This window comes from Zingiber officinale, chromosome 1A, assembly GCF_018446385.1.
Source record: "Zingiber officinale cultivar Zhangliang chromosome 1A, Zo_v1.1, whole genome shotgun sequence".
NCBI lineage: Eukaryota > Viridiplantae > Streptophyta > Magnoliopsida > Zingiberales > Zingiberaceae > Zingiber > Zingiber officinale.
The window spans coordinates 113,365,827-113,388,451 of record NC_055987.1 but is presented as its reverse complement, the minus strand read 5'-3'; the positions used below and the strand labels follow the sequence as shown (position 1 = coordinate 113,388,451).

Here is a 22,625-nt window from a genome sequence, read left to right as displayed (position 1 = left end):
TCATGCTCACTACACTCAGAGTGTACTAGTGGGGATAGACGTGTAGATCATGTCCTGAACCAAGTGGGTATAAGACAAGAGAAAGGAACACGACTCACTGTAACTGCTGAAGGGTTTAGAATTAGTTCTAAGATCAACTATGATTTTTTGTCTAATTGGGGATCATGATGTACTACTAAGTGCTACTCATGATCGTTCTATAATTAAGTAGTTAATTATGGGCGACCAAGATAAACCGGGAACCTATTGGGTTACATCCACTAACGAGTCTCTAAAAGACATAAAACAAGTTAAAGAAAAGTATTCTTAAATCAAGAGATAAATATTTGATTGGACCATACATAAGACAAATATGAAAATATTTATCATAATGGAAGCGCGGATGAGCTACATCTTATGATAGAGTTGAACCATATTTGGTTTAATCATGAACCAACTTGGTTTAGTTGTGAACCAAACCAAGGAGTTAATGAACTAATTTTTGGTTAAGGGATAATGGGTTAGATTTGAGCTTTCTAATCCAACTCATTAAAGAGGATTATATATAGATGTAATTGGGAGAGAATTAGATACAAATTTCATTATTTGGTTGATTGACTTTTGGGAAACCTAATCCTCCTCTCCCTCTCCCCTCTTTTTGCCGCCACCCACAACAAGGAGAAATCCTTCTCCTTGTTGTCGTAACCACCAAGCAAGGAAGATACACTCTTGATCCCTCTTCTTCGCTCATGACTAGTAACTTCCGAAGGAGAGGCTTGCACTCATGGAGTTATCTGGAGGATCTCGGCATGGATACGAATAGAGGCGAGGTTTGACAACGTCGCTATGGTTGATACCCTTCTCGTTATAGGTCATCCGTAAGATATATCTAGCATAAATTTACTTCCTGTAAAATTTTAATTATGCAATCATGTTTGACATGTTGTATCTTTGTATGCGTGTTTTGTGTGTGATGTAATAATTAAGAATTATTATTGTTTTATTTTTCACTATGTATATTTATGAAACGTGTTTTAGCATGCACCCGCATCGGGTATATCCCAACATGACCGACTCAGACTTTCTCACCAATTTTCCAGTTCTCCTTGACCTAGTTGGATTTTTCTCTTGTCAACTTTTCTGTTAGACTTCCCTTATCTAACCTCTAGTTAGGACTAGTTACTCGATAAACTTCTCACCCTTGTGTAACATCTAGTTAGAACTTCCCCTTGCCTAATCCTAACCTCTAGTTAGGGGTTTCCCTTGTTTAACTTCAGTTAGGACTTTCTGTTGCCTAACCTTCAGTTAGAGTTTTCCCTTATCTAATCTTAGTTAGGACTTTTTATTATTTAACATCTAGTTAGAGTTTTTCCTTGCATAATCTCAGTTAGGATTTTTTTATTGTCTAATTTCTAGTTAGGACTTTCCATTGTCTAACCTCCAGTTAGGACTTCCCCAGTTAAGTATTTAGTCTTCCCTTGACCTATTTAACTTCTTTCTCATATATTGTCAAATATCAAAACTCAAGTTCGAATTAATTCGAATTTAGTCAACTTTGACTCGAGTACGATACGATTGTACCACCAAACTATATATATAATTTAACAGTCAACGTAATATATAAAATTTTAAATCAATTTATCTAAAATAAATAAATTGGGCCAATATCCAAAAGCACCATTTGTTACATGGCATGTTGAAAAAAAAATATCTCGCTCTATTTTTTTTTTTAAAAAATGTATTCCCTTTTACTAAATTAATCCAATATTTTTGTCATAATTTTAACCAATATATTTTTAACAATATTAATCAAAACTAATGTAACATTGGTTAAAATTTCCGTAATATTGATCAAAATTGCTTCAACCCACTAGTCAAAATAGTTACAATTTCTCTAACATTAGTCAAATTTTAACAATTTGAATTGCTTCCTTGCTCAACAATTCAAGTCGAATGATTAATACTCATATATAAAGATTTCATGCACTCAGTAGAATTAACTTAAAAATTGATAGAGCTACGTTTGTCTGATTAAAAATTTTGGCGGGAAATTTTCAAACTGAAATTTGGTAGATTTTTCTTTTTTGTTTTTTGAATCGATATTGAATTTTTTTACTTCGTAGAATTAATATTGTTTTCGATTAATTTCGCTGCGCGCTATAAATAGAGCTAAGTTTTCGATTCAGTTGCATCTCCACACTTTTTACTCTTCGAGCCCTAATCGCCATCGCGATCCTTTTTCGTTCCCATCAAGCGCCGGATCTCGACGAGAGAGAAGGAGAAGGCGAAACCGAGAGCAGGATTCGGATAAGCAATGATGTCCCTGGGGTTTGAGGAGTCTGATGCTGCGGAGAAGCAGAGTTGGGATTCCGAGTTTTTTAGGTTTCCACTGCCGTCGGAGTCGTCCTTGAGGTCGCTGATGAAGAAAGAGCAGGAGTACGCGGTTAAGGGTGATTACCTCATGCGGCTGCTCTCTGAGAGGCAATTTTCCGCCAGGAGAAACGATGCCATCGATTGGATGTGGAAGGTACCTCTCCTGTCTTTTTTTTTTTTTTTTCGTTTTTATTTTTGTTACCTGTTTATTTTTTGAGGTTTTTATTTCATTAACGAGGTTTATTTATTTTTTTATTTGTAGTTTGTTGATTGTAGATAAGTAACATGAATATCCATTAGCAATTCAGTGCAACTCTAATACATACCAAAATGAGAGGAAACGGGCTAATATGGTAATATAGTGTTCGTTCACGTAACTTTTGTTTAAGTTGATTGAATCGTTTCTAGTTGATGAGTGTAAGGAACAGAAAACACTCAATGGGCAACTTTAGTTAGGGTAAGCAATAATGAGTTGACATTTTTGAAGATTATTATTATGATATAGCATATAAAGGGGCTGTTCATGTAACGGCAAAAATAGTTTGGTATTACATTACTTGATCTACATAAGTGGACGTGATGCAAACCGAGAATGCAAAATTTGATCCAATTAAAATGAGTTTAAGTTGTCATGGGATGAATTACTTGTAATTTATCTACTGAAATATGCATTAATAGGCTTGATAAAGCTTGACACTATTCAGAAGTTCATTCATTTAGGTGGTAAGATTGGGCTTAAGGTAAAATCATACTCTATGGGGCATGCAAACTAAGGGAAATGTTTAATGGTGAAGACCCAATGACTTAGAATGCAATAAATAAATATAATTATGTCTTGTTTGTGACCTTATCCCTTCTAAACTAATGGCATCTGCAATCTATTTAACAGGTTCATGCGGTTTACAAGTTTGGTCCCCTCAGTGCTTATTTATGTGTCAATTACTTGGACAGATTCCTCTCCTACTATGACTTTCCTGAAGTACGAACCATCATCAATCCCTCTATATTTTATATATTGCATTCACAGATTTCTCATGTTCATCATGGCCTTCATTAGTTTTTGTCTCGTAGTTTTATATGGAATAGTCTAACTTACTGCCGCTTGTGTTTGTGATTATAGGAGGATCAGCCATGGTCGACACAGCTACTCTCTGTGGCCTGCCTATCTGTGGCTGCCAAGATGGAGAAAGACAACGTTCTTCCTCCTTTCTTATTACAGGTTAGAAAATCCAAAATTCTCATCTCTTATTGTATGAATTAGATAATTTTGTGAAGTGACCACAAATATAACTGTCCTTGCATTTTCTTTGTAACCTCTTTGATAGATTTGTGAACCAAAGAAAGTATTTAGTGCTAAGACAATCAGAAAAATGGAGTTTACACTACTTTCCAAGCTCGGATGGAAGACGCAAGCTGTAACACCCTTCACTTATATAGACTTCTTCCTCGATACGATCAGTGGTGGACATCCACCAAGCCATTTGATGGTCTCCCGGTGCACAGAAATTATTCTGAATACTGTCAGAGGTAGTTATCCTCATGCAAATTCTGCGTTTTTTTAGTGTTGGATTCATGCATGGCTAAAACAAATGACCCAACCGGATGCAGCTATTGACATGATGGAATTCTGGCCTTTTGAGGTTGCTGCATCGACTGCATTGCTGGTTTTGGGAGATGCCAAGGTTGTGGATGTGGTGGAAAACTTCCCTCATTGTTCGCTTGTATCGAAGGTATCTCCTTTTCTGACCAAAATATCCAGCTTTTTTTCAGTGATTGTTAGGTTTACTGCCCTTTGTTGCATTTCTTCTGGTTAAAGAATTCGACACAACTAGAAAGATTAAACAAAGAAGCCGATGAAGTGAAACTTAATTTGGTGATTCCTTGGTTGTTTCAGAGAAAGGTCTGGCAATGCTATGGAGTTATCCAATACTTGGAGATGGCGAGGCAGCGCGACCATCTGCGCCAAGCTCCTGCTTCGTCCCCCGTGCTTAAGAGCCCAGTGGGGGTCTTGGATCATGCCAACCTGAGCATCAAGAGTGATGATCCAATTGCTGACCAGTCTCATAAAACATCGGTCTGCAAGAGGAAGGCAAGCCGATTGACATGCCCTTTCATCAAGCGGAGGAGAATTAGTAGATTATGATCTATGAAGTTCTTCTGATCAGTCGATCTGATCCACCTGATTCTTTGATTCTTATATTTTATCCGGATTCTGACTGGACCTTGGAGCTACTGCTCAGACCAACTGTATCATAATTCACACAATTAGTTGCATGGTTACACATAGGATTGAAATATTGACACGACTGTATCTATTATGTGATGTCCTTCAAAATGTACATGCTCCTGAAGCTGTATACAATTGATTTGGCAATCCACATCAATCTTAACGGAGAGTTTAACTGAAAGCGTTGCATGTGTATAGCCATGCAAGTAATTGACTGCATGGGGGTGAAGTGAATGTAATTCTATGTCACTCAGGAGCAGCTATCGTCGTTGTCGTCATCTCTTCCGGGTCCGCCGTAGTAAAAGTAGTTGCCCCACACGGCGTTGATGCCGCCCTGGATGTTGTAGCAGCCGGGGTGGTCAGCCAGCACCCTGAGATTCGGCACCGGCACCAGGCTGTTGTCCCAGTCCACCACCTGCAAGTTCCGGAAGTAGGACGCCTGACCGAACCCCTCGCCGGCAAACCGCCCGCTGCCCATCTGTGTCGACGTGTGCTCCCCCATCGGCCGCGAGTTCACCACCTCGCCACCGAACTGCACCATGCTTGCGTGCTCCGACAAGTGGCTGAACAGGAACGACGGCCAGTACCCCACTAGCTTCCCCGACCCCAGCTCCAACCACCAGTTCCCATGGTTCGGATCCTGCAATCACGATTTCATACACCAATTAATCGAACTTTTGATTAAATCTAGCTAAAATTAAGCTACAAAACAACTGTAACTTAAGGAATGCATTTAAGTTAAGGTAGTTAGAAGTAGGTATCAACTGGTGGATATGCATTCAATCACAATCTCTATTTTGTTTTAATTTTTTCAAAAAAAAAAAAAAGTGTAGATTGGCAAAGTACCTTCCACACTAAAAGACTGATATCAAACTGTCCACCAGTGGGCTTTGAAACAGGGGAAATGGCAGCTCCAATGGCTATCATGTTGTTGGTTTGAATGAAGCCTGAGCAGAGAAGGTTGTAGCATCCTGTTGCTTGATATGCATCACTCTGAAATTTTTTCAAGATTCAGAGAATGATTTTACATATATAATTGACCAGGTATATATGCAGAAACTTACAGTCCAATAAGTGAAGAACCTGGGAGAACTATCACCATATAGCTGTGGACTTACCTGAAACACAAAGAAGCAGAAGTATATCTCTCTCTGTATCACATGAAATATATTGATGTTAATAGTTCTTGTTAGGTTAAATTTAGCACCTGCCATCCAGCTTCAATAGTGTTGAGGTCAGTGCCAAAGGATCCAGAGATGATCCATATTTGCGATAAGCTGAATTCAGAAGGGCTTGTCACTTTGGGTGCCCACACATTGATGCTTGCTTTTGCACCATAATATTGATCTCCCACAACGTACCCAACCGCATGCTGTCGATCGTGTGAATTGCAAGGAACGAGAGAATGATCAAACTAGACGAATTCAATGCCTTTGGATGGAAGAAAGGGTAAAGTGGAATTGAATGAAGAATCTGCTTTACTATCAAGAACACAAACTGACCTCGTGGTCGTCGCTTTCAGAATCAAGTCTAGTTGTCGCGATAGGCTTCCTGCCGAACCTCTTCGCAGAGCTGGCGCGCAAAATGTCTTCTTCTTTGGTCCTCCTGATCGGCACCGACCCCTCCGGACACGACTCGCCGGACGTCCTCCACAGCTGGAAGTCATGCCCGGTGGTAGCTGTGCCGTCGGGGGCATGGCCTCTCGGTCTCTCCGGCAGATCCTAATACAAATTCACAAAAAAACTTTGAGCTCTTCGAATGAAGAAACGAGCACAGAGATGAGGACACAGAACTGACCAGAGGTCTTGATCCTTTGAGCTTCGGATGATCAAATGCCGGCTGAAGATGAGAGAGCACACAGTCTATGAGATCCCCGTCGGGACTCTGTCATCAAGCAAAAAAAAATTGTGAGAGATCTTGTATCACGGTAGTAAAAGGCCAATCAGTCCTAGCAACACGGAAGAGATAAATCACGAATAGCTATTAGTCTTGAACAGTTAAATAGCATACGAAGGCACCCAATGAGAGATCTTGTATCAATTGTGGCAAAAGATGAATACATTTGCCTCCAACACCCCCGTCAATCCGTCCCAGGACAAATACGGAGAGATCTTGTATCAAGAACAAAATAGAGAAGACAAAAAGGAGTGGCAATTAAACTACCTCAATTGTCTTTACCGGAGGCTTGTTCAGCCTCTTAAGATGGGCTCTTGCTCTCCTATACTTCCTCATCTCCTTCTCCGGCCAGAAAACAGTACTGTTCGCCTCTGAGACTGCCGGGCCGACGGCTGCGGCGAGAAGAAGAAGCGAGAGAATGAGGACGAGCACAGGAAGGGATCTGTGATGGCTAGCAGCCATTTGTGTGGAATTTTGGCTGCACTAACTCTCCTCCCTTCACGTCGAGCTCCAAAAGAGAGGACTAATTGCTCTGCCGCTGGCATGATGAGTGGAGGTTGCAGCCATGGGAGGTGCAATCAAGAGTCCCTGCTTAAAGTGATTCGAGCACGCTCTTTTCCTCCTTTTTCTCCTCGCCTTCTTTTTGTGCCATGTATTTTATTGATAAGCCTAGTAAAAGCAGGAAGGAGGAGGTGAGTCAGGGCATTATATATTACAGCAAACGAGGGCCAGCATCTTCGGCTTTTTCATTTCTTGGGGTTCTTCTCATTCCATTCTTTTGGATTGCAAAGGAGGCAACTCCACTTGAGTCATTTCTTTTCTCATTTTCCTAGATGTTCTTCTGTGTCAGTAATTGTTTTCTTGGAGGAGCATCTGTTGCAGATACTGTCAAGCGATGATTTTGGATGCCAAACCAATGAGCTTGTACTTTGGATTGAATGCTGGTGGAAGACGACGACAAATTAAATTTTCTCTCATCTAATTTAACTTAATCTTGGAGGAACTTTACTATTTCTGTTGCAAAAAGGCAAAATCGTTCGCCCAACGTCCTCGTCGCACCAGACCTTAAGTCATCACGAGAGAGGTAAATTACGACAATCGAAAGGCAAGTGGTGACGGGATAAATTGCATAGGGTTCAAAAATTTACACCCCTATAATCCTGTGGTTCAACCTCACGATCTCATGTGACAAGTAGGATTGATCGGTTGGAACTTTCCTGATTTAGTTTCCGGTTGCTGGTAAATACGGCACAGTTGGCCGCATAAGTGTGTTCGGTAAATTTTCTGAATACGTAATGTATCCAACTTTCCGTCCGGCAGCAGTGGAATCACAATTTTTTTTCTAGCACACGAAGGTTTTGTTTACTCGAGTCCGAAATAAAAATAATGTTTCTCTAATTTACTTTCATTTTTTTACCAAATAAAAATTTAAAAATCCATAATCTATTTTTTTGGTTAATTTTTTACCTGAATTCAAGTTTATAAATTTATGATTTCTTCTACGTATTTTCAATATAAAACTGTAATCCGAGTGAGATGGAAATTAATTTCCTTCCTCTCATGAGCAGTCGAATTTCTCTTTAACCTAACTCATTAATCGTCCTAGCACGGTAGCAAATGATAATCCCGTGCCACCGCGGTTAGTGGCCCTGCTCGAGATCGTCTCGCACTGTTGCGATCGTTAACCCTCACTGTCAGCGGCCCTGTGTGCGCGAAGCCGCCTCATGTGGCCATTGCCGGTGGTCTCATGGCGTAAGGTCGCCTCGGGCGACCACTACTGGCGGAGCTGCAGCTCCGCCACACACAAGGTTGCCTTGGGCGGTTGCTTCCCACGGCCTTGCACGGGCACATCCAACAGGAATTTTTTTTTTCTCTTTCTTTTCGGTCATGTTTCCCTAGGGTTTTTTTTCCGTTGTGAATTTATTTCCTTCCTTGTTCTATTTTCAAAGTAAAGCGAGTGTAAGAACTTCTGTATCAATTTCTTTATATATATAGAATTTATCTTAAATACATTTTATGTAAAAAAAACTTTGCATTAAGTATCCTATTTATTTTTTAAATTTAAATTTCATAAATAAATTTAGGGAATAAAATTTATTTTCTAAATATTAAAATATTATTTAATTTGTGAGAGAGAAAAAAATAAAGAGAATAAATTGGATAATGAAAAAATAGATATTATATAGGGAGGGAGAAAAAATAATAAAAATAGAAGAAAAAAGAAAATAATAAAAAAGGAAGTGGGAGAAGAAAATAATTAAAAAAAAAGTAAAAATAATAAAAATTTTAGGATACCTAATATAGTTAGTATGTAGTGAAAAATGATTGTCTAAATTTAATAAAGTAAATAATTTACTTTAAATTTTAGAGATAGTATATGATGTCGATGTTAAAATAGAAATTTATATAAAACACCATCTAGTATTCAGTTGGGAAGTTAGGCTAGTAGAGATGGAAATCGGGAATGAGTCCTGTAGCACAGCTAGGTATTAAGATCCTTAGCACGACACAGGTTGATTTGGCTCAGGTTCAGATTAGGCATTATGGTTGTGGGCTATCAGGCCGCTCAAGCGGTATTGCTGCTACAAAAGACGGGTAATATTGTTTTGTTTTTATGTTGAGGATTTTTATAGTAGCTTTTTTTTTTCTAAGTAATACATATATCTAACTTTTCGAACTAATTAATTCTAGAGTTTATCGGTCTAATTCTATAAAAATTTTCCATTGGTTACAAGATAAATCAGAGAGCGTTGATAGAAGAAGCTCATCCAAGTAGCCAGCATTCTTAAATTTGTCATCCCATCGGAGAAAAATCCTTACAGTACGTTGCAACTGAGATTCGAACATTAAATGCTTAATTAATCGTTGCACTGTAACATCAGGGACTATTGTAACTCATACTCGTTGTATAACTCGATCAACTACAGTATGAAAAACATTTAGTATTTGCTCCTTGAGGAGTGTAGGGTGTTCATCTCCTTGGAACTTAACTTTGAATCCAAAAAGGTATCCGGGGAGGTTTGTCAAACCGGAGATGAATGACAGTTTGTCCTTGCTTTTTTTTTTTACTTATAAATTTATAATAGTTATTATGAATATTAATTAATTTAATAATAAAAAAGCTTTTGATACTTTAATTCTTCAAATTTTTTTAAAAATATTAATTTTTATATTATTAATTGATATTGTCAAAAAAAAAAAATCTCCTTATCAAGGTTTTCGCATTATTTAAAAAAGTCTTTAGGATATCATATCTGTCCGCACTTAGGGGGTGTTTGGTTGATGTGTTTGAGAATGATGGAATGGAATGATAGTAAAAGATAGTGTTTGGATTATGAGTTTGGGAATGACATTTTGGGAATGATTACTAGATTTATAGGAATCAATCAAACCCATATAACTTGATGGGTTTCATTTCCATTCCTATTATCATTCCACCTTACTATCAAACCCATACCCATAGTCATTCCCATCATTTAACCAAACGCCCCCAAAGAATGAATTCTTAGATGGGTTTGGTCGAAAAGGAATGTTACTTTGTACCCATCGATCTCGACTATTCAGTCAGTGAGATAATTTCTCAGATAAGGAAAGGATGAGTTCGACCCTTGCGCGGGGGAGGATCATCTAGAAGACAACATTCTTAGATCAAAATGAGAAGCTTCGGCCCCTTGGTCGAGTTTGCAGCTTCTAAGGCGGGGATTGGGTCCAGTAGATCCCAAAAGATCTTAATGTGGAGCCTTAGGGGGACTAGGGCTTCCAGAGCTAAGCCCTCTACGGGATCTCTCAGGCCGATATCCCTTCGAGTCTAGATTTCTTGGACCGAGACTTCTTTGGGAACTTCTCGGATGATGATCTCCTGAGCTGAGACCACTCTTTTTAAGCTATGACATTAGATCAAGATCCTCACTTGGCCCCCTCATCCTCAACCCGGCCTAGATTATGAGTGCAAATGAACTAATCGAGTGAAAAATATTAATATTTAAGTTCGAGCTCTAAAAATATATGTGATATTTAAATTTGATTTAAAACTCAAAAATACAAATATTTTTGGCTATAACTCAGTTTGAAATAAAATTCAAACTCGAGTATGATTAGAATTGTTCGAACCTTGATTCAAACATAATTGAACTATAGTTTAAAATTATTTAAATTCGAGTTCAGTTCAAACTATCAAACCTTAACTTAAGAAAATTTAAATTTAAATTATATATAAGTAATCAGAGTTTGATTCGAGTTTGGCTCGCGAGTGACTCGTGAATAATCGAACAAAATATTATGCGTTCGAATTTGATGCGAAAAAGTTATTAAACATATTTGAATTTGGCTCGAATTTGATAATTTCAAATATGAATTAAATATTGTTTGAATTGGCTAAAAAAAAACTTACAAAAAAGCTTAAGTCATTTGCACTCCTAGCCTAAATGTCCGGCTCTAGGATTAACTGTTACTTTCCCAAATCATTTATAATTTTTCAAGCATAGATTCATACAAATACGATGCTAATGTGCTAAGGTGTCCCCACGAGATGCCCAGTTTGTTAGAACATGACAAACTTGTTATAATAGAGTACGAGATCCATGTTTGATTGATTCGGGTAAGGATCAGTAGGATGCCATGTGTGTAGAAGGTTGGCAAATTTGTTGAGATGGTTCTAAACCCAAGCTTCTTAGCCTCCCGGCTCTCAAGCCTCTCAAACCCACAACTCTCAGGCCTCTCGGGCACCCGTGACTCTCATGCCTCTCGGGCCTATGACTCTCAAGTCTCTTGGCTTCTCAGCTCTTAAGCCTCTTGGGCCTCCAGCTCTCTAGCCTCTCAGTTTCTAGGCTCCCAAACCTCTTCAGCCCCCGATTCTCTAGCTTCTCTGGCTTCCTAGTTTCCAAGCCTCTCGGGTTTCCTGGCAATCAAACCTCTCGGGTTTCGTGATTTCCGAGCCTCTCAAGCTTCCCATTATCTCAGCAATGCTGGATAAGGGATCAAAATGGAAAGAGTCTTCCTAATTATTTTAGGAAAAAGGTGATGACTTGACTAAATATTGCATTATTTAAGGAATAATGAGTATAAAAATTGGGGCAGAAAGAAAAAACCTGTTAATCTTATTATTTTAGGGAAAAGGCGATGACTTGACTAAATCTTACATTATTTAAGGAATTAAATAATGACTATGTAAAAAAAGGATGGGAAAAGTGAGGGATCGTAAAGAAACAATAGGGGAGGGGGGGTTAATATCGTTTGATTAAATTTTTTTACCTTTTATCAAAGTAAGCAACGGAATAGAAAAATAAAATGCAATATAAGTGACTCGTTTGGTTATTTGGGTCGGACCTTGTGTCGACTCTTACTCTAAAACCCGTGATTCTTGATCACACTGTTGGATAATTCACTATAATCCTTCTTTTCGAAACCATCAGAAAGAAGTAATTCATACAATGAAAAGAATGATAGTAACACACTATTATTTTCTTGTAAAGTATGCCAACAAAAATATAAAGTATACCGACACAGAATAGATGATGAAGATCATTGGCACCTTTCGGCATTGCAGCTTGCACATGAAGTTAAGGCACAGAACAACAGAAGCACTAGCAAAGTGTAATATAGGATTGCACTAATAAAGTTGTATCGTCGGTTCAGATCTCGAGGCCCTTTTATAAGCTAGGTTCGACTGATCAAAAAATCATTTGGTCGACTGATCCTTTCGGTCGATTGATCATCTTAGCAATCGAGGGAACATGCTTTATTCCTTCTTCACTAAGATTGGATCTTCGCGTAATAATGATCATTTAATGATCGATCAACCAATAAACTTGATCAGTCGACTGATCCTCTGGTTTCTTTTTTTCCTGAAAATATGATCTGATCTGATTGCCTATGCTTTCCTATTTTATGTTTAGTTGATCGATTCTTGGGTTTGGTCGACTAATCTATCTTGAATACCAAATATGCTATGCTTGACTAGAACTCTGTGCTTAGTCAGCTAAGTTTAGTCCACTGATCATGTTGTTCGGTCAACCGATTCTATCAGTTTTTGTAAATAGAGTTAATTCCACAAGTATAAAAATACTCCTACAAAATAGAGTTAGCTCAGTATAATAATGCATGAGAAAGAATAGACAGTAAAACCCGTCTTGATCTAAATTTGGAAATCTCCTGATTTCTCCAGTAGGATCAACGACCTAGGGTTTGTTTCTTTCCAGGACACGACCTCCCTGTTGCTCCACTTTAGTTGGTTGCCTCAACATACCTGCCAAATATCGACTCCTCCAGACTTATTTGGACTTTGACTCAGCATCGGATAGGTTCACTAGGACTTCCTCTCAATATCAGATCCTTCAAACCTATCGAATCCAACTGCTAGGTGTCAGGTTCTTGACCCACTTGGAGTTCCTGCCTGGCTTCTACGATCTGCTAAGACTTCCCTGCTTAGCCGTGACTAGGGCTTTCTTGGTTGAGTAAGTTGCTTATGAACTTAGTCAAATCATCATATTATAACAAGACTTAACTTAAATTTATGATAACATTAAAACCCAGATTCGATTCTGGTGCATTCTGCACTAACAATCTCTCCATTTTTGATGTTTGACAACCAAGGTTCATAGCTAAGTTTAAAATATGCAAAGATAAGTAAACAAGCATTCTTCTTTAACTCTTCCCCTGAATTTATGCCATAATATCTCTCCCTCTTTGACACATCAAAAAAATGGGGGAATCAACAACAAGTTTGAAATATTTTAAGGGAAAACTAAGGTTTGAAGGAAAAAACATTAAAAAGTTTTGTAACCAAAGTTTTTCAAAAATAAGTTAGAATCTAAAATTTTAAAAAATTTTTAGGAAAACACTGAACTAGAAGTTATAGTATAAAAGCATTTTACTAAGTTTGAATTAAGATTATTATGTGTTAAGAGAACAACTTGAAAATTTATATGGATAATAATATAAGTTAAAAAAAAATAAGAAAGCATAAATTTCTAAAAAATTTGTTAAGAAATATAGTGAACTAAATTTTAAAATTTAGTCTTCTAGAGGAAACAAATTTTTAAGGTAAAAAAATTAAGAAGAAATTTTTGAATAAAAAAAATATAACTTTAGGAAAATTTTCTAGTACATAAGTGTATAATATTTGAAATGGTTAGTAAAGAGAATTTTTGAAACATATTTTTGAAAATCCATAAGTTTTGAAAGGTGAGAAATTTTAAAAATATGAGTTTTTAAAATTTGTTAAAGAAACTTGGTCTTGAAATGAATTCAAAAATAATGTTAATGCCCCTCAAATTTATATTTTCCTACAAGTCCAAGCATGTAATGCAGAAGTTTTTTTTTTAAGGAAACAAATATCTAGAAAATGGTCCTTATAGAAATGCCCAACCTCTGTATGTATCTGACTGTCACAACATAACAACTACTAACTCAGGTTAGTCAATTTGAATTTTGGGTTCCAACTGGTTGTTACTAGATAGATTACTCAAATTGATCAATGTATTTATTTAAAGTCCAGATTTATATCGATGCACTGACATAACATTTAAAATTTTAGGCTAAGTCATAAGCATCTCACATCATTCTATGTTTCATAATATATAAACAAGGAGTCCCCTCGGATGGGTCTAGTGGCTAGCGTATGAGGTGTTGCCATAATGAGGTCTGGGGTTCAAATCTCGACAAAACCGAGGTAAATATCTCCCTTATGTGCTAGTCATTATTCCAAAGGCTAGTAGCCGCCCGTGATTTACCTCCTCCATGTTGGCCTTGGGACGGGTTGGCGGGGACGCTGGGGGCGAGCGTATTCGCCTTTTTGCCATAATAATACACAAGCAAGGAATCCTACTGTACTTGAGAGATACTGGCTGCTAAAACTATAAGATCATGTTGTTCTATGGTAAGTCCTAGACTACTCTATAAAGAGAAAATATTTTGAAGGTAATTTTGAAAATAAATTTTTGAAAGGGGAATTTTGAAGACAAATTTTGAAAACTAATAAGTAGTAATTTTTCTAAAAAGTACATATTAAAAACTATTATATAAAACACATTCATAATTTTCTTTATAAGTTACTAAATTTAGATTCAGATAGTGGTTTGGTAAATAAGTCAGCTAGATTAGATTTAGAGTTAATATAGTTAAGTTCTATATTTTCTTTTGTGACATGATCTCTAACAAAATGGTATTTGACTTTTATATGTTTTGTTCTAGAGTGATGTACTGAATTTTTAGTTAGATTTATAGAACTTATATTATCAATAAAAGTTTTTACATTTTTGTATTCTAGATTAAAGTCTTTTAAGATACGAGACATCCATAACAATTGAGCTACGTATTCGCCCATTGCTATGTATTCTCCTTCAGTTGTAGATAAAGCAATGCACACTACAACAAAAATGTTAAAAGACAACAGTTTTAAGAGAAATCGTTGTGAATTTAGTTAAAGACAACGGTTTTTGACAAACCCACTGTCTTTGAACTCTAATTAAATATAAAAAGACAACGGTTTTGTGAAAATTGTTGTCATTGAGCGATTTTTTTTTAAATTAACAACACTTTTTACAATGGTGTTCTAAAATCGTTGTCTTTAAGCACTTTTTTTAGGAGCTATGACAACAGTTTTAATAAAACCGTTGTCTTTGGCTTTATTTATTTTGTCATTTTCCCCCTCGCGATTTTGCTTTCCCACTCTGCAAAAATCTTTTCGCGCCGTGTTTTCTCCTTCGCGTTCTTGAACCCTAAGCCATTTTTCTTTCCCTCTCCTCGATGATCTCTTCACGCCATGAGACCAAATGGAGCACTTGCACGAGATCTGCAAGTGCCTCAAAACCCTAGTCGACTTCCTCCTCTGCCATTGCGACAACCTTCCGAAGCACGACCCCAAGCCATGAGATCCTTCCTTTGACCTATCGCAACCCTCTCCCTTGATCTCCTATCCTATCACCGGCCTCAAAGCCTTCGCCTCCCCCTCCTACCTTCGTTCCTTTCATTTCCCCTTCAACCGCACCTCTGTCTCGGTCCCGTCCTCCGCTGCCTCCCCCCATCCTGCACCCTGCCCCGCGCCCCACCCCGCCCCGCTGTAGGATCTGTTAGGACCAAAAGTAGCTAGAGGGGGGGGGTGAATAGCTCGTCGCGTTCGCTCGTTGCTCAGCGTTGCTTGTTCCTTCAAAGATGTGCAGCGGAAATACAAAGAAACAATCACACAACGCTAACACGGTTGGTTTACTTGGTATCCACCTCACAAGAGGTGACTAATCCAAGGATCCACACCAACACACACACCCTCCACTAAATAAAACTCTCCTTTATGGTAACTACCAAGGGCGGAGAAGCCCTACAAGACTCAATACAAGAAGAGAGGGAAAGGATACAAGAAATACAAGCTTACAAGCTTACAATGAGTATAAACCCTAACCCTAGCTTCTCTTCTTGGCTTTGATCCGCCTCTTGACTTGGAAAACTTCCAAGATCCTTCAAGAACTGGCGATCTGAGCTTTGTGAGTGCTGTGGAGGAGCTGGCGAGAAATCTGGAGTGAATCGGAGAAGAGATACCGAAGGAAATGAACGCCTGCGGCCTTTATCGACGCCAACGGTCGGATCCCGATCGATTCGAATATTCCCAATCGATCGGGGAGGCTTTGGATCGATCCACGGATCGATCCAGAGCGCCTTTGTGCTCTGGAAAGACGCCTGGATCGATCCATGGATCGATCTAGCGCTTATCGCGCAAAGCAGCCGCGTCCCAATCGATCCACTGATCGATTGGAACATCTGGATCGATCCACGGATCGATCCAGAAGCTCTCTGTTCGCTTAGGAGAAGCCTGGATCGATCCACTGATCGATCCAGCTCCTGGATTGATCCACTGATCGATCCAACACTTGGTTTTTGCCCAAAACCAAGTTCCAAGCCTCTCAAACCAACATCCGGTCAACCTTGACCTGTTGGTACATCATGCCTAGCATCTGGTCACTCCTTTGACCTGCTAGGACTTCCAACCAAGTGTCTGGTCAATCCCTTTGACCCACTTAAACTTTTCTATTCATGCCAAGTATCTGGTCACTCCCTTGACCTACTTGGACTTCCATCAGATGTCTGGTCAATCCCTTTGACCTATCTGTATTTCCTCGTGCCAAGTATCCAGTCAATCCTTTGACCTACTTGGACTTCCCAACACCAGATGTCCGATCATCCTTGATCCATCTGGATTTTCCCTTGCCTGGCTTCACTCACCAGGACTTTCACCTAGCTTCACTCACTAGGGTTTTCCATCTGCCTAGCTTCACTCACTAGGGCTTTCACCTGGCTTCACTCACCAGGACTTTCACCTAGCTTCACTCACTAGGGTTTTCCTTTCGCCTGGCTTCACTCACCAGGACTTTCACCTAGCTTCACTCACTAGGGTTTTCACCTGGTTTCACTCACCAGGACTTTCACCTAGCTTCACTCACTAGGGTTTTCCTTCTGCCTGGCTTCACTCACCAGGACTTCCCTGTCAAGTATCCGGTCAACCTTGACCTACTTGACTCTTCTTCAATCAATTTCTTATTGTCAAACATCTAAACTCAAACCAAGACTCAGCTTGGTCACCCAGGTCAACCTTGACCTGAGGGATGTTGCACCAACAATCTCCCCCTTTTTGATGTTTGACAATACCACAATAACACTTACAATACCACATGTAAGTTAGGCTAATCCTATAGCCTCAATCTTCACGCCACTAGGTAATGAACATATAAATTAAGCTCTTCATTCTCCCCCTACGAGGGCACACTCCCTCTAGGTAATGAAAGCCTAACTTACACCCATTCATAGGTCCTTTCATTCTCCCCTATTGGCACACATCAACCCATCTTTGGGCACACATCAACCCATGCCCCAATTTTGGGTACACATCAACAAATCCATTTGTTGACGACTCTCCCCCTGAAGAGTTACTCATCATTGTTCACAACATCACTCGTTGTGATCAACACGATAATGAAGGTCCCATATCCTTCATTTATCCTTAACTTCTCCCTCAATGTAGACAAATACCCAACCTTGAGCATTATCTAACCACTTGAGTTCCCACTTGAAATAATGAGGATATCCACTCCCCATTTCAAGTTCAAAAGCTCATACATGAGCATTTTCTTTACAGAAGGTTAACCACCTTCCAAGGTTCATGAAAAGTAATTTTTCATGTCTTTAAAGAGTCCCTCCCCCTAAAGACATGGTGGTGACTTCTGTCATTGCACCAACAATGACTTGGAATCCCTAAACCTTTAGGAAACCCAAATTTAGAAGTTTTGAGGTTCAAATACTCAAAATTTGAAACAAACCTTAACCCAAACTTCAATGAAGCCTTCCTTAACCAATCTATCCTTGTTTTCACATGAAAACACCCTTTGTATGTATACAAATGTATTTTAGGGGTTTGGAATGGTTACCTAGACTCAAAGAGGTTCAAAGATGCTGAAATCAAGCCTTCCCAGCCAAAATCAGCAACTTGGATCGATTGGAGTTGGGTTCCAATCGATTGAACCTTTCTGAATTGATCCACTGATCGATTCAGACTACCTGGATCGATCGGCTGATCGATCCAGCGAGCTTCTGCTCGCGGGAGACTTGCCTTCTGAATCGATCCACGGATCGATTCGGGCACTCCAATCGATCCATGGATCGATCGGAGCTCTGATAGTTGCTGAAATTCCATTTCAGTCAACTTCAGAAACCCCTAGAAAATTCTACAAAAATTCAAAAATCATGAAATTTCGTGTAGACATTATTTAGGGCATACTTAATCATGGAAAAATAGCTTTCTATGAAAATACATCATATTTTCAAAGATTGACACAAACTTGAAAACTTGCAAAAACTTTAGTGTTTTTCTTCAAGTTTGTGTCTAACTATTCAATGGTGATTACTATCAAAAGATAGCCTTCACCAAGGTTTTCCAAAAACATTTTAAAACATTTTCAAAACCAATATCCCATCATGTTCCTTGGGCATAATGCACATGACTTGTACATTAGCTTTCCCAATGATGGGAAAACACATAACTATGTGTTTTGATGAACCTAAAACTCAAAAGAATGCACTAAATCAACATCTTGAGTTTTGTTCATCTTCCTAACATCTCACTTGTATCTAATGTACACTAAAACACGGACAAGTCACCTTATGGTCCTTGTGAGATGTGGGATTTTGATTTTTCCCTACTCTAGGGATCATGCATATCTATCTAGGCATTCTAGAGATATTAGACATCCACCTAGGATGTCACTTGTCAATAATTGTTGTTAAATGCCATTCGTCCTTAATTACAAGGAATTAAACTTAATGCATGATTATGTTATGGCATACATCAAAAGAAAATAATTTTCAAAAGAAAATATCCTATTACTACATGATGTATGAATGTCATGACATGGTATTTTTGGAGTTTTCATAATAAAACAATGAATTCAAAAATAGACATGATGTCATGGCATATGATGGGCAAACAATCATGGCAAGATTTAACATAAATAAAATATACCTAGATTAACTATCTAAGTATCCTTAAAGTCTTAGCTAAACTTACAACTTAAACCTAGATTGCCCTAAAGTGCTTCAAGAGAATGCCAAAGCCTAAATTGGCATTTCTAATTTCCTTGATTTAATGTATGCCAATTGAAAATAAACATGTCCTCAAATGTTGGCATATTCCATTTTTCCACAAGAGTAGCACTTTTAAATTTAAGGCCCAGATTGCCTTAAATTGCCTAAGAACATACCAAAATCCCAACTTGATAGTTCTTATGAATTTCCCAATATGTGCCATTTAAGATTAAAATCAATTCTTCCACCATTAGGCACATTTTACTCTTTCAAGGAGTAATCAATAGGTCCATTTCATTTTCAAAGGTTAACTAAAACCTTGAAAATGCTCCTTGAGTGTCAATTTCCTCAAAGTTAGGTTAACTACCCTTCTAATCGGAGTTGACACTCTCTAACCCATCTATGGGGTAGAGAAGATGCTCCTAGGAACCCAACACCTATTGGTGCTCCTTGGATGCTCTAGGTACTCACTAGGGATAACTTCCCTAGATACCTTCCTAGTGACCTTGTTGGGCTTCTTAGAAGCCTTGGTCACAGTTTCTAGGTCAACTCTAGGGATATCTTCCCTTGTAACCTTCTTTGTGACTTTCTTAGACTTCTTAGAAGTCTTAGTCACATTTATTGCAAAAATACTCTTAGGGATGACTTCCCTAGTATTCTTGGCTTGACCACTAGACCTAGGGTTTGTTCCATAACTATATGGAACTCTATGGTAAGAGGGCACATCCTTCTTAGCCTTTGGTTTGTATCCCAAACCTCTATGGCCATTAGATGACCTTTGTGCTCCTAGACCTAGGCTATGCTCATTTTGCCCTTTTAGGATCTTTTCCATCCTTTTTAGGGTCCTTTCCATTTTATCAAGCCTTGACCTCAAGACTTGATTTTCTATCACTAAGTCCTTAGTTTTAGATTTTTCATTTGATTCATGAGCATATTTGTTTTTGGGCTTGTATCTAAAATCTTTAGAGTTATTGCCCAAGTGTCTATCTACCTTCCTAACCTTAGGTTGGGTAGTTTTGGCATGTAGGGCCACATGTTTTTCCTTAAAGCCCTCATGCTTTCTATTCTTATGGTAAATTGCATTAAAGTGATAAAAGTTAGAACTATCATGCTTTTCACCATAATGTAAGGGGGTAGGCTCAATAAATGTTACCTTCTTCTTTACCTTGGAGGCTCCCCCTTGACGAATGCCTCCTTGAGCCTTGACCATCTTCTTCCCCTTGGGGCATTGACTTCGGTAATGCCCTTTTTGATTGCAAGAGAAGCACACAATGTGCTCCTTGCTCTTCTTTGTTCCGGGGATGGTCTCCTTGAGCTTCTCCTTTCCTTTTTGTGCCATTTGACCCTTTTTCTTGGCCAATTTGGGGCACTTGCTCTTGTAGTGCCCATGTTCCCTACATTCAAAGCATATAATATGATTTTTATTATTAATTGAAATGTTTATACCTTCGCTTGTAGAGATGGCATCTTTTCCTTTGGATCCGGAGGTGGAAGCTTCCTCTTGATCGAACCTTGATTCCCCTCCATTTGATTTTTCTTGACTTGTGGAGGTAGAAGCTTCTTCATCCTCTTCTTCTCTTGACCCGGATGTAGAGGATTCTCCTTCATCTTGATCCGGCGTCACCAAGGATTGCTCCCCCTCAATCCCAGAGGTGGAGGCTTCATCATCTTGAATATGAAACAAGGAGTATGCTCCCTCCTTGTTCCCTTCGTTGCATTCCCTTGAGGATGAAGCTTCTTGGATTTCTTCTTCTTCAGAGGTTGAGCATCTCTCAACCTCGGAGTCCTCCTCTTGGTCTTGATCCAATGAGTCACCCTCTTTGGATTCTCCTTGATTTGGTACAGTGGAGGGGATCTCATGCATTCTTGCCAATTTGCTCCAAAGCTCCTTGGCATCATCAAACTCTCCAATTTGTTCCAAGATGTTGCTTGGCAATAAATTGACCAAAAGCTTGGTCACTTTGTCATTGGCCTCACATCTTTGGATTTGGTCTTTGCTCCACTTGCTCCTTTTGAGTACTTTGCCCTTGGAATTTGTGGGAGCCTTGAAGCCTTCCATTAGAGCAAACCATTGCTCTATCTCCATCATAAGAAAATTTTCGATTCTTGATTTCCAAGAATCGAAACTCGTAGAAGTGTATGGTGGAGCCACCCTTGTGTCAAATCCAAGCCCATCTTGGAATTGCATCTTGAAGTTGAGCTTGATAAAGTCTTGAACTTGAAGAATTTGCTCCAACTTCTTCACCCTCTAGCTTTTCTTGATATGTTTGCCCCTTCCGGCGGTGATTCCGGTGAAGAGCAACCTTGCTCTGATACCACTTGTTAGGACCAAAAGTAGCTAGAGGGGGGGTGAATAGCTCGTCGCGTTCGCTCGTTGCTCGGCGTTGCTTGTTCCTTCAAAGATGTGCAGCGGAAATACAAAGAAACAATCACACAACGCTAACACGGTTGGTTTACTTGGTATCCACCTCACAAGAGGTGACTAATCCAAGGATCCACACCAACACACACACCCTCCACTAAATAAAACTCTCCTTTATGGTAACTACCAAGGGCGGAGAAGCCCTACAAGACTCAATACAAGAAGAGAGGGAAAGGATACAAGAAATACAAGCTTACAAGCTTACAATGAGTATAAACCCTAACCCTAGCTTCTCTTCTTGGCTTTGATCCGCCTCTTGACTTGGAAAACTTCCAAGATCCTTCAAGAACTGGCGATCTGAGCTTTGTGAGTGCTGTGGAGGAGATGGCGAGAAATCTGGAGTAAATCGGAGAAGAGATGCCGAAGGAAATGAACGCCTGCGGCCTTTATCGACGCCAACGGTCGGATCCCGATCGATTCGAATATTCCCAATCGATCAGGGAGGCTTTGGATCGATCCACGGATCGATCCAGAGCGCCTCTGTGCTTTGGAAAGACGCCTGGATCGATCCATGGATCGATCTAGCGCTTATCGCGCAAAGCAGTCGCGTCCCAATCGATCCACTGATCGATTGGAACATCTGGATCGATCCACGGATCGATCCAGAGGCTCTCTGTTCGCTTAGGAGAAGCCTGGATCGATCCACTGATCGATCCAGCTCCTGGATCGATCCACTGATCGATCCAACACTTGGTTTTTGCCCAAAACCAAGTTCCAAGCCTCTCAAACCAACATCCGGTCAACCTTGACCTGTTGGTACATCATGCCTAGCATCTGGTCACTCCTTTGACCTGCTAGGACTTCCCACCAAGTGTCTGGTCAATCCCTTTGACCCACTTAGACTTTTCTATTCATGCCAAGTATCTGGTCACTCCCTTGACCTACTTGGACTTCCATCAGATGTCTGGTCAATCCCTTTGACCTATCTGTATTTCCTCGTGCCAAGTATCCAGTCAATCCTTTGACCTACTTGGACTTCCCAACACCAGATGTCCGATCATCCTTGATCCATCTGGATTTTCCCTTGCCTGGCTTCACTCACCGGGACTTTCACCTAGCTTCACTCACTAGGGTTTTCCATCTGCCTAGCTTCACTCACTAGGGCTTTCACCTGGCTTCACTCACCAGGACTTTCACCTAGCTTCACTCACTAGGGTTTTCCTT

General features: G+C 39.3%; 3 protein-coding genes across 3 annotated transcripts; 2 read left to right on the top strand and 1 right to left on the bottom strand.

The window, feature by feature from the left end:
• The first annotated feature begins 2,296 nt into the window (after positions 1-2,296).
• On the top strand, positions 2,297-3,625 carry LOC122001787 (cyclin-D3-1-like). Its single transcript, XM_042556718.1, has 4 exons — positions 2,297-2,506; positions 3,242-3,331; positions 3,473-3,571; positions 3,614-3,625. Exons 1-4 carry the CDS (start codon positions 2,297-2,299, stop codon positions 3,623-3,625), a joined length of 411 nt encoding a protein of 136 aa, XP_042412652.1.
• A 173-nt stretch (positions 3,626-3,798) lies between these two features.
• Positions 3,799-4,581, top strand: LOC122028838 (cyclin-D2-2-like). The gene is made up of 3 exons (XM_042587766.1): positions 3,799-3,879; positions 3,961-4,082; positions 4,247-4,581. Exons 1-3 carry the CDS (start codon positions 3,837-3,839, stop codon positions 4,493-4,495), a joined length of 414 nt encoding a protein of 137 aa, XP_042443700.1. The 5' UTR covers positions 3,799-3,836; the 3' UTR covers positions 4,496-4,581.
• Positions 4,582-4,641: 60 nt separating this feature from the next.
• Positions 4,642-7,168, bottom strand: LOC122028827. Its single transcript, XM_042587760.1, has 7 exons — positions 6,743-7,168; positions 6,377-6,463; positions 6,082-6,300; positions 5,787-5,951; positions 5,644-5,697; positions 5,426-5,572; positions 4,642-5,219 (listed from the first exon to the last, which is right to left on the bottom strand). Exons 1-7 carry the CDS (start codon positions 6,935-6,937, stop codon positions 4,830-4,832), a joined length of 1,257 nt encoding a protein of 418 aa, XP_042443694.1. The 5' UTR covers positions 6,938-7,168; the 3' UTR covers positions 4,642-4,829.
• Between the last annotated feature and the right edge of the window lie 15,457 nt (positions 7,169-22,625).